At 37.8% G+C, this 12696-nt stretch overlaps 1 protein-coding gene across 3 annotated transcripts in view; it reads left to right on the top strand.

The window, feature by feature from the left end:
* ITGA6 (integrin subunit alpha 6) overlaps positions 1-7981 on the top strand; it is a gene marked incomplete at its 3' end in the record, with an annotated part of 126943 nt that extends 118962 nt beyond the window's left edge. For 2 of the 3 annotated variants that reach the window (XM_082284921.1, XM_082284920.1), the window contains 12 exons: positions 288-477; positions 563-646; positions 848-927; positions 1083-1160; positions 1261-1363; positions 2240-2413; positions 3426-3524; positions 3898-4008; positions 4092-4190; positions 4516-4641; positions 6091-6220; positions 7817-7981. In XM_082284921.1, the coding sequence (XP_082141047.1) occupies positions 288-477; positions 563-646; positions 848-927; positions 1083-1160; positions 1261-1363; positions 2240-2413; positions 3426-3524; positions 3898-4008; positions 4092-4190; positions 4516-4641; positions 6091-6198 (1252 nt within the window). The remainder of the gene's footprint in view (positions 1-287; positions 478-562; positions 647-847; positions 928-1082; positions 1161-1260; positions 1364-2239; positions 2414-3425; positions 3525-3897; positions 4009-4091; positions 4191-4515; positions 4642-6090; positions 6221-7816) is intronic. The other variant, XM_082284922.1, reaches the window with a different exon arrangement.
* Positions 7982-12696: the final 4715 nt, after the last annotated feature.

Genomic DNA, 12696 nt, shown 5'->3' with positions numbered 1-12696 from the left:
AGAAAATTCAGCACTACATGAGTCACATGCAAGAGCTGGTTCAGAAATACTATAAACTGCTGATTACTTGAGGGATTTAACAGCCTGTTTGGTCCTTTTAACTCATCACTGTCAGATGAAATACTGGTGTGGGGAAAAAAACCTATGACTATTCATATGTTTATAGTTTTACTGTAATTCTCCCCTAATAAGAGGAAATTCTATTTGAACAAACCATAGTAAGAAGCAAACTTGTATACACGTTTGTTCTCCTAATGCACACAACCCTGTACATTCTGTTTCTATAGTGAAAATGGCATGCCAGTGCTTGTTCTGAAAGACCAGAAAGATATTGCCCTGGAAATAACAGTGACAAACAATCCATCTGATGTAAAATATCCACAAAAAGATGGTGAAGATGCATATGAAGCTAAACTAATTGCAACTTTTCCAGACAGTCTGACATACTCTGCATTCAGAGAGATGAGGGGTTATCCTGTAAGTATTTTTAAGAGAAAAAATACTGAAAAATGTAAAATACTTGCAACATACTTTTACTTGTAAATGTATTCTTTTTAATCAGGAAAAACAGCTAACATGTGGTGCTAACCAAAATGGTTCTCAAGCAGAGTGTGAACTTGGAAATCCTTTCAAAAGAAATTCTAATGTAAGTTGCACTTACTTCACTTAAGTTGTAAAATCTCATTCCTGACTGCAGTCATCCAAAGTTTCTGTGTGTTGCAACTGGAAATTTGATTTGGATCTGTCTTTTTAACTCTAGAACTTAACAGTGCATTTCTATAAAATGTCATGTATCAATGTATCTTATAAGGAGCTCATATATTTTGTTATCTTCTTTCTTGTTTAGGTAACCTTTTACCTGATCTTAAGTACCACTAAAGTTAATGTTGATACAACAGACTTAGACATTAACCTGAAGCTGGAAACGTAAGTTTTCATTGTGTGCGTGCACCTGCACTGTGCTTTGATATACAGTTGTAAACATTTTGAATTCATTTGTTTGATTCACTGAAGTAATTTAATAGTAAAGAGAAACCCACTAAATTTGTAAAATAAACACCATTGTTTCCTTTTCATTGTAGAACAAGCACTCAAGTTAATTTGACTCCAATTACAGCCAGTGCTAAAGTGGTTCTTGAATTGCTTTTATCACTCACTGGGTAAGTGTTGGTAGCATGATAAATTGGGGGGTCTGGGGACAGTTTTGCTGCAGACTCATTAATATCTGATTATTCTTGTTTCCCATCCCCACGTCAACAGAGTTGCTAAGCCTTCTCAGGTATATTTTGGAGGTAACATCATTGGTGAGAGTGCTATGAAATCTGAAGATGATATAGGAAACCTCATAGAGTATGAATTCAGAGTGAGTAATTTAGATTAATTCTAACAGCTGCTTTTAATCAAATGCACAGCTTCTTGATTTATGCATATGAATACTTATAAAAGTTGCTATATTGCAATTGGCTTTCTTTGTCCCAAAATCCTGATTTCCTGATCAGAACATGCAGTTTGACTGTGGACTAGAGCTTCTTTAGGCCCTGATGTTTTATGATCATATTCTGAGGAAGTGGCCTGAGGCTGCCTGCACACTTTTTCTTTGGAGCAGTTCATGCACATTCAGTTGTGTGGCATAAAAGCTCCTGCAGGGAGGGAACAGAAGTTAAAGCAGAACCTGCCTGGGGCCTGCCCAGGCTTTGGCTGGTGCAAGAACAGGCTGAGGACAGAGCCAGCGCAAGGAGATGCTGCGAGAGCCCCTCTGAATGTGTGGGTTTATTTCAGTGGCTTGGTCTTCTGCAAAATACATCAAGGAGTCCATCTCTGTCAATCCTTTACTTCTTTCTGTACCTGCATGCATGTATTATAGCAGCAGCAGGTAGAATATCTGATCTAGAACTTGCTATCATGATCAGTAACACTAAGCAAGTAAAAAAGAGGTTGGGAAAAAACTTCCAGGCTTACAAGAGCAAGAACTTGTTCTCTCTCTTGTTCCTCATAAACTTGCAGTTTGCCTCAGTTATGCAACTGACTGATTTGTTAACCCAAAACTGGAGTTGCTGTTTCACATGAAGATAGATTTATAAAAATCAACAACTAAAAGTTCATGTTGGGGCATTCTATTCCTGCTATGTATTCCTGTTAGCTGCATGCTTAAAGCTTGTCCAAGTCAATAATGTTGCCAGGAAGAAAACCCCTCTAAAAAGTATTTCACACTTCAAAGAAAGTTTGTTTGTTTTAACAGGTAACTAACTTGGGCAGACCACTGAAAACATTTGGCACTGCTTCCCTGGATATCCAATGGCCAAAAGAAATTAGTAATGGCAAATGGCTGCTTTATTTGATGAAAATAGATTCCAAAGGCTTGGAAAAAGTCTCCTGTCAACCCGAGAATGAAATCAACAGTTTGCATGTTGCGGTATGTTACCCTATCTTCTGTTCCTGAATTGGTACAACATGAAGGCACCCCATAGCAAGTGAGAGTAAGTCATCAGAGCTTGCCTCTAGAAGGATTTATTTTTATCTTAAGAAGCTCACAAGCACAATACATGGCCAATGTATCAGTGATTAAGCCTATTAGGAGACTTCATAACTAATAACTAGCTAATCAGGCTAATATGCCAAAGGATAGATGCTACATCATGGTGACTGTTTTTGCAATGGGCGCTGTTGTCATATGCTCTTCTACAGGATGAAACTGCTGATTGTTCTAACAAATTTCATCAGCATTATTGAGAACTGTTCAGTAATAAAAACATCTGAGTTTTGACTGGAAAAACAAGAAATAACTGTAAACATCTTCCCAGCCTGGGGGAATTCCATGTATTTTTTTTAAAGACAAAGGGCTTGAACTTAAATTTATTTATTTACAACAAATATAATAAAAAGCAATTTTCATAGCCCTGGATTGTGCCTATCTAGCAAGGTCTTTTTTTCTAAAACTTGAACCACATTTTTTTCTTCTTCATATAATCTTAGAAACTCCTCCCATATGATCTTATTTTCCACCATTAAAACTGCATGCACATAAACCTGTTTTTGTCAGATCATTACATTAGTTAATATAACTTGCAGTGAGTGTAATTAGTATACAGTTAAAAAACCCTGTATCTACTGACCTCGGAACATTTTTACTCTTTTAGCATAGTACCATTAATACCCTTTATCTAGAAATAAAAATGGAAATAGCATTGAAAGCTTTATAAAGCTCCCCTTGCCCTATTAATGAAAATAGTCTGTTGGCCTTTCTTTAGGTAATCTCAAATTTTACTCTTAGCAGTAAACGCAGGTAAGTAGGGATATATAATGCTGTCAGTCATGTGCTGATTTTGGAAGAAGAAAACACTGAGCTCTAGTTTCTCTGCTTGTATGAATTAAAAGATTCTTACGATAAACTACTTTTAGTTTTTTACTTCTTTTTTTCCTTTTAGGAAACTCATAACTCAAGAAGGAAGCGTGAGGTTGCAGAGAAGCAGATTACAGACAGCAAGGCATTTTCTTTATTCTCAGAAAGAAAATACAAGACCTTGGTAAGGATATTGCACCAACTATATTCTTGTCAGATACCTCCCCCTGCACTTGAAAGAGGGCTTTTCTGAGTCTGGCAGAGTGCAAGAAATTCTCTCTTATATATCCAAGTATCGATGCTTTTAAAATTTGAACATTCAGATTATATACTGTGAGAGAGAACTAGGAAATAATATCTGCATAGTTACTTACATTAAAATAAGCAATCTTCATTGCTTACATCTTCATTGTATTTTCCCATTGCTGTCAGTAGAAACAGATAGTAGTTCTTGCATGTAAGTATTATGCATATAATCCGATTTTTAATCTTGGGGTGAGGTTTAAACAATCTGTGAAGATGTGATCTTATTTACATGTAGAAATCTGTAATTGCAGAACTGCAATGTGAATGCACGCTGTGTGGACATAAAGTGTCCCCTGAAGGGTTTTGACAGCAAGGCATCCATTGTGCTGCGTTCCAGACTGTGGAACAGTACTTTCTTAGAGGTAAGTCCTCTTACCTGCTGTTTTTGAAAGGTCAGAGTTCTTTCCTGTTCTGTGTCTAATATTCATATTTTATTTTGGAACAGGAATACTCCACAATGAATTACCTTGACATTCTTGTTAGGGCTTCTATCAGTGTTCCTGCTGCAGCTAAGAATGTTAAACTCACAAATGAAGTTACTCAGGTAGGTTCAGTGTTTATTGCTAACCACATGTTATGGTTGTGATTGTTCTAGCTTATCTCCAGAGACCAGGAATGAAACAAATTTGAAACAAAACAAGCTAGAAGTTTAACTTCTCAACCGAGTTTCGAATTATTGATCATTTTTTTAGGGGTTTGGAAAAATTTATTACCATATTGAAATTATACCAGTGGGAACTTTTTCTTCGAAAGCATTTTGTGGAAGACATATTGTTATAGAAGAGATAAGACTATATAAATTGCAGCTTTCTAATTAAACATGTACCTTCTGATACACTCCCTCCACCTGCACATTTTCTGTCCTTTAGGTGCGTGTTACTGTATTTCCTGCAAAACCGGTAGCCCTTTATACAGGAGTTCCGTGGTGGATCATCGCAGTGGCTATCCTTGCTGGAATACTCATGCTTGCTCTGTTGGTATTTTTACTGTGGAAGGTGAGCTTTTATTCATCTGGTTGTTTTTTATTTTTTGGTGTATAACTGACAAGATAGCAAACTGATTAAGTATTTGGGACTCAAAATAGGGCAAAACTGCACAAAACATACATGATCAGTTTCTCAGTTTTGCAACATTTGGAATGAAAATGGTTTATGGGCAGACTTGTTATGTAATTTTTCTGTTTTCACATCCTCAAAAGGAAGTATTTTGAGCTCTGGACAAAACTTGAGACAGATGTTCGGAGGCCATAGTTTGATACAGATGGATGCAGCTAATGGGAGCCTCTGCAGTTAGGGGTAAAACTTCATGTGAGCTGTTTACAAATGTTTTAGCAGGGCTCTGCTCTCATAACATCAGAACTACCATTAAACTGATAGCAGATGAAAATAACCAAAAGCACAATATTAATACATAGCCAAGTGTGCTGCTGAATTTCTGTATTATTGCTTTTTTATCTTAGAAACCTTAAAAGAATAAAAAAAGAGGTATAAAAAATGGTTAACTATTTGCAAAAGAAAAAATCAAGTACCTAGTGACCGTTGTAAAAATGCCAATTATTTATGGTCCCAAATATACCAGAGCAGTCCTTTTATTCTTAGTTTTTAGAGGTGTAAGCAGTTAGCATTTGCTGTTATGGGATAGCAGAAGGTTATTAAGGAAGAGGAGGTGAAGAATAGCCTGTCACTTTTTTTCCACTGAAACTGCAGCAGTTAGCTTTGAGGAACTGGTATTTGCTGCAGGTTACTTCCCATAGGATAGTTCTAATTTCCGTATTTTTTAAAAAAATGCCCAGCTGCTCCTGCAAATATTCCTGAGGAATGAATACTTTGGGTGGGCTGTTAGGTTCTTAACTACTAGTGTTTTACTGTGCATGAAAATACAGACGTTTTTCGCATGCACACACAATGTAAAATGCTGTTTTTGATGGCACAGACTGTGCTGTTCTGTGAAGCACAAACATTGTACTGCAAAGACAGATACATCACTGGTTTAAGACAAAAGCTTGTATTGAAGCGGTCAAAGCAGTAACTGGTTTTGTTTTACACTCTGTGTTTTTGTCTGTCCTGTGCACTAGGCCACGAACAGGTTTCTGTATAGGCTTCTTTCTGCTCTTTACAGCCACCTTCACTTGCTATGGACATACTTATTGTAGCTTTTCTTAAAAAAAACTCCAAACAGATTCCCTACAAATTTATCAAAATGCCTCTAAAATAATATTCTCAGGTTACTCTGTTAATAACTCAGGTTATTCTGGTACTGTATATAGATGAAGTTAGCCCAAGAAATTCTCAGATCTAGAAACAGCTGAGTTCTTGTGATTTTTTTTTTTTGGTTGGCCTGTGAAGAGATAATGGGAAGACAGTTCACAGAGTTAAATCACTTTTTTAATCGGTTTGACTTCTTCCAGTCCACAAAAATTGACTCAATACCTTGCTTCCTTGTAGTGTGGTTTCTTCAAGAGAAATAAGAAAGATCATTACGATGCCACATATCACAAGGCTGAGATCCATGCTCAGCCATCTGATAAAGAGAGGCTTACTTCTGATGCATAGTACTGATCTACTTCTGTAATTGGTAACTGATGATATTTTTTAATTTCTAGCTGTGGCACATGCTATGGTTGCAGTGGCTAACTATGAAGCTTTTTCTGCATAAGTTCTATTAACTTTTGGATTTCAAGCTATCATACTTGCTTGCTCCTTCTGTTGACAGATTTTCAGCTTTTGGTGCATGTGGACACACAGAGGTGTTTACCCTGGTCTAAAATGCTTCTTATTTATTTCTTTAAAAAACATGGTGATGTGTTGCAATGGGGTTTAGTATTTTTTTAAATTTATGCTTTAACATTACAAGTAAGTCTTTAAGCTTGCAAGATGGGAATCAACACTGTAGAGTTAAGATGTAAAGATAAGACTACATGGACAATATGTAAATTTGCTTTACTAACCTTTAGTGCATGCTGAAAGGTACATGATGCTTACATTGGAGAAGGGTTTTCATAATGAGAATTTATTGCTGTGGAAACATCTCTTTTACCTGAGTTCTAAGATGTACTTCTCTAGGAATACACTTTGCTGAAGCTACAAGATGCATGATGATTTATGCTTCCAGCAACCTTTACTCCACTTAACATAATTACATGCATGTACATTGTATCCATAAGTGATGCTTGGGATGAGGGGGTGGGGGGGAGTTCTTAATGAATTACGTCAAAACAGTGTTTAATGAAACTATGAGATGGCTAAAGATTTGGTCTTTGCTCACTGTAAATTTTTAAAAATTCAGTTCCATGTAAGTTCTAATATTAAAAAAACCCCAAACCATTGACCAAAGAGAACCAAAATCCCAGCACCCTAAATACTATGAACAAAACCGTGCCTACTTTAACATTTTCTTACCCCCAGCAGTGTCTAATGACAGCTGGATGGCACAGTGTCTCTTAACCTGAATCTTGACCTCAGTGATCCATAAGGATTTAAAGCTGAGTGTGTACCAATCATCATCTTTGTAATACTGTGGCCATAGCTCCTTTTTGTTTTGGAAATTAATTTTAGTCCATTCCTTGATATCCAAAATCAGTTTTTACAGAGGCTTTGAATAAAAAATTGCATAGCACAAACAAGCTGTTATAGAGTTCATCCAGCATGACTTCCCATGGCAAACTAAGCAAGACTTATTTCTAATCCAGCATGTGTAATTAGTTCAGGTGACTGAAGTTGAAATGGTGCTTTGAAAACCAAGGCCCTTAGGGTCACTTTTCTTCAATGTTCTGGAAGTCTTTCTGTAGGGTTTTAAGGGTAAATCATGTCACCATACAGGAAGACTGAAGTGTACATACCTTTGATTCAGGAGAAGCAGCTTTCCTGTGTGTAGCACTAAATGTCCTCCTTAGATGAATGAACAGCTTTGTACTGGAGGGGATCTTTTTAAGATATTTGATTACCATGGATAGTCAGAGCATGCCCTTTGTCTTTAACTGCTGCTGAACAGCTAACGCAGACCTCTTGGCTCACATTTTTACAGCTATGTATGCTACATTTTTGGCCTACATACTTTTGTTTTCAATTTTCCTACCTGCATATTTGTGTGAAGGAAGAATTTACTGCCTCTACAATTGTAGTACTTTAGCAGCAACTGCCACCTTAACTGTTCTTTTCCTCCTCTGCGCAGTGCGGGTTCTTCCGGCGTTCCAGGTACGAAGACAGTGTCCCCCGCTATCACGCTGTAAGAATTCGGAAAGAGGAGCGGCACATCAAAGATGGGAATTGCAAAGACCTTGAGACAAAACAGTGGTTCACCAAATGGAATGAAAATGAAAGTTATTCTTAGGCAAAAATGTTGTTTATCCACAAAGTTCAGACAGAAGTTAAGGTTTTCATTCATGGAATACTGATGGAGTTAGACCTGTGAACACTACGGACATTCACCATTTGATTGTAGATATTACTACTTATACTGAGGCTTTTATTTGCACAGTTAAAATGGCTTCAACAGGCTTTATTTGCATTATTTAATTTCCACACTGCCTCTTTGCCCCCTTAAATCTGATCCTCACTTTAGAAAATACTATGCTGATTTGGGGTCTTTTCTGCAAAATAAGCAAAACCACTACAGCAGACCTTTTCCTGTGATCCTGACCTTCTTCCTAGGTATGTGAGGAATGCATGATTAAGGTCAAGATGAGTTCTCCATTGTTCCCTCAATGCACAGGGCTTTTATAAACACACAGTGGCCTTACCACACTTTGTTCAAGTATAACTGAAGACCTGCAAGGCTGCTTTAGTCATAACCTTTGCCTGCTGCAGTAGTTAGGGCTTAAAAAAAGCATAATCTTAAATTACATGTGCAATGGGTCATGTTGCTTGATTTTGGGTTCTTTTTTAAGATCAGCTTGTGTGATTCTTGCTCACAACAAATATACACAGGTTTTTTTGGTTTTTTTTTAAAGAGAGGCTTGAATATTAAATGTACTTTCTGTATATATATTTTAGTCATTTTTGTATTTATTTTTATTTTAAATCATTGTCTTTGACTAACTGCTAGGCCAGAGACTACTGAATTTTTAAATCTACTGTTCTGTTTTTTGTGTTTCTGTTTTTGAACTTCAGATTATGAGACCTGAGGCTTTCACTGCATTTTAATAAATCAGAGAAGGTGCCAATGCTTTCTAAAATGTAAATATTTATGCAAATGATGTGTATGGGTGCTTTTTTTCCTGATACTTATAACATCAGGTCCTGTAACATGATTTGTATATTATTGTGGACTATTTAATAATTTGGACACCAGGCAGAAGTAGTGTTTTAGATACCATTTTATACTTGTTGCAAGGAAGTGAAAAGTCCTTTGGAAGCTGCTTTCCAGTTCCATAAGGACTTCCTGGCTGGCAAAAGGCATTGACTACTACAACTGTTGTACAGCACTTGAAGGAGGCTATAGATGCCTAATTTACCTTAACTGTCAGGATCTGAGCTGATCCACGTTGAGACTACTGAATCATCTTGAACACCTGAATGTTGATAAAAGTAGAACCATTATGTTATTAGTAACTGAGTAGCTGAGAAAATTATTTAAAGAGTTTACTTTTTTACCAATGTTCTAAAGCCTTGGTACTATTTGAGAACAAAGATTAAGCTCACAATTGTGTATTCCATGTGAAACAAAATTCTGCTCAAAAAGTATGCACATTAATTGCTTGTAATATGAACTATGCAAAAACCTCTTGGTATTTTTTCCCCTCATAGGGTAAAAACCTGCTAGAAGGGCAGTTGTCAAGTATCTTATTTTTATTGATAACTTTGAATGTACCTTCTTGGAAGGTGTGGTCACCTAAAAAGCGACCTTTAGTGTTAAGAAAGATGAGTCTAGTAAACAAGATAATCTCAGTATGTTATGACCCTGATTTTATGAACCCTTACGTATTAATTCAGATGTTACTCAATTTTTGAGCTTCTAGAATTCTAGCTTACTTGCGTAAAAGCTCAGCAGCATCAGAAGCCAGGGTACTCAGGGGCTAAGAAGCTTGAGGAATACCCCTGAATGCAAAATCAGATTGGGGCCCTCATCTAAGAACATGAATGTCTTAGCAGTGTTAAGGTTCTTGAGAAATAAGTCATGTCACTGGTATATTTTTATCTCAAACTTTTGTTTTACCAGCTAAGAACGCTACATCATTCCATGATTAGAAATTACCTGTGGATATTTGTACAGAAGTGTGAAATAAATTTTTTTAAATTAAAGATGGTTTTGGTAATAGTGATTTTATCATACTTACCTGAGGTGGCCATAACTAAGTTAACTAGAAGAACAGGCTCAAAGTGGTAGGTACAAGTTCTCTCACTCTCAGCATTGCCATAGCTCTCACTGCCCTGCCTCATGCAAAGGGCAGATAAGGAGCTGCAGGAGATAAGGCACAATCTCACACTTGCAGGCTCTCTGCTGGTTGCTGCAGTTGCCAGTAATGTTAAGAGTCAGAGCATCACGTGCCAGCTCCCACTGGGACACGGCTCCCCTCTCCTTGCTCTGTGCTTGCACTCATGCTGTCCCGGGGACCTTCCATGCAAGCAACCTCCTAAAAATTTTCTTAAAATACTGCCAGATGAGTATTTGAGTAAGTAGTGGAGATGGATACATCCCCCAAAAATGGTCAAGGACTTTGCACACCTATTTGTATTTAGCAGTGGAAGTTTGATACTGACAGTCAGTAACACAATTGCAGGGTACAGTTTCGAGTCCACAGAAAAAACCCTATGGAAAAGCCAAAAATATGCAGGGAAAAAACACCACCAAACCCAACAGAGGAAATGAGGCTTATCTTCACTTAAGATGTCAGCCCTTGCTGGATGCGTTGCTGAAAGGCTGCCTGATGCAACAAAGCCTGAAGATAAAGGTTAGCTGCATATATGCTAGGCCACTATTTGTTGTTGAGGCCAAGAAGCTTCCAGAACTAGAACCAGAAAATGCTGCTAGACCCTTCAGAGCATCTCAAAGATGAGAACTCAACCTGCTCTTATTAAACAATTACTCTCCTTTACATAATGCCCACAACCATCTGTCTACAAGATGACAAAATACTGACTGGCAGAACAGTTAAGTAGCTGATCATAGTAAGTTTAGTACAAATCTATTATATTTGGCTTCATATATATGCTCATATACACTATACACATAATAGTATTAGATGTAGTATATACAATATATACAGGGGTACAGCACTATAATAGTGTATGTGTATAGTATGTATGTGTACATAAAACAAAACAGTAACATACAGATCTGTAAGATTAAGCCAATCCAGAGCCAACATCAGAAATTGCAACAGCTTACAAAGACTCGATGTACTGCTTGTAGGCACTGCTTTATCGAGTGCTGGCTCACAGCTGAGAGACCATCATAAAACGGTTTTGAGCATGGCAGTTCTCAACTACAAGTCCCAAACTATTACAAACTGGAGCAGCATAAGCTACTCCTCAATCTTCCCTGGAGCCTACAAACAGCAATAAGCAAAACCTGCCAATAAGCTGTGTTTGTAGAAGTCTTGCAGAGACAAACAAGCTGTCTGTTAGCCCCATTAGCCACCACTCCCTGGCCAGAGCAGAACAACCCATTCAGTTTTCAGCATAAAGATTAAGTTATGGTTGGATTACAAACCAGCTGAAAAAAGCAGTCTAATCCTGCTTCATTCTTACATACTATTGGTGCAGTTACTGCTCAGGAAACTGCATCTAGAGGCTGACTGAATCAAATGTTTTCTGTATTTCAATGCAACATTAAAAAGAAATAAGACAACCTTAAATGGGGGGCAATCCAACAATGCACTGAACGGATTAATGTGATTGCTATATCAAAACTATTCCTGCTTTAGTGGATGCCATAGGATATCCACTGCCACTATCATGTCACAGACAAGTCACAGGTACAAGGTTTGTTTAAAGGAAACCAAACAATATTGAAAAGTTGATTTAATAAGATGAATTTTTGGGGCAAATACCAGTATCCAAAACAAAAAAAGGAAATGATACACAGCATGATCCACTGTTGCTACTGTTTTCTCTTTTCAGGAATGACACTGGGAATGATGCCAGCACATCTCCACTGGAGATCGGGTTAGCCATCAAAGGATTGCTTATCCTTCTCACATGAGCACCCACTGCCAGCATGAACCAAATTTGGTTCACACATCAACAAGCTCCCGACAGGCTGGAGACCGTCAGTTCTTTCTTTATTTTAATCAATATGGTAACTATAGTACATTCCACACTATATATGTTTCTTCACTGTGAGTACAATCTACTGTTAACAGTAAGTTAAAAGTAATGATAAGGGAAGGTCATGAGGGCACCTTGCCCACTGAAATGCAAAAGGTAAACTGGGCTAATGCTTGTTATTGAACAGTATTTCTGTATGGTGTTGTGTGGAGAATAACTTGACGGACAGCACTGTTGCAGAGGCCTTCTTGATACATATTATTAACGTTTAACAAAACCAATTAAGTAACCAAAAATTTCCCTCAAATTACAACTGGAACACAGCATTAACCTGTGTATAGGCAGAGAAGCAAGAGGTGACCACACTGTCACTCTGTGGAACACCACGAACTGACTTCGGACATGGGGGAATTGTGATGGTGCATTCCCTCTCACACCTCCTCAGGCCTGCTCTGTGATCTCAGGAATTACCTCCCTCAACTGCAGTGCAAATGAAATGGCACCATTGTTACTGGATTTTTTTCCTCCAAAATTTCAGGTAGTTACAAACTTGGCTTATGGCCAGGATGGAAACATATTGATGACTAAAGCCAAACATCTCCTGACCCAATAAAGAGCAGTACCAAGAGAGGCCCTTTGAGCTCTCCCAGATGACAGCAGGCTGTGACCAGCAGCACCTCTCTGAGTGGGACACCTCCCGGAGCTCATGAACTCTCAAGTCTGCCATACTTGAAAGACCATCCCCCTACAGCCCTCAAGGAGCAACTCCTGCCTTTTGAGAAACATAAATGGATTTGATGTATTCCACTGAACTCAAGGGGAATGTTTCATCCTAACTTTGTA

Source organism: Coloeus monedula (genome assembly GCF_965178545.1).
Source record: "Coloeus monedula genome assembly, chromosome: 7".
NCBI classification, from domain to species: domain Eukaryota; kingdom Metazoa; phylum Chordata; class Aves; order Passeriformes; family Corvidae; genus Coloeus; species Coloeus monedula.
Note: the sequence above shows the minus strand (reverse complement) of the source record. Positions and strands in the feature narration are given on the sequence as shown.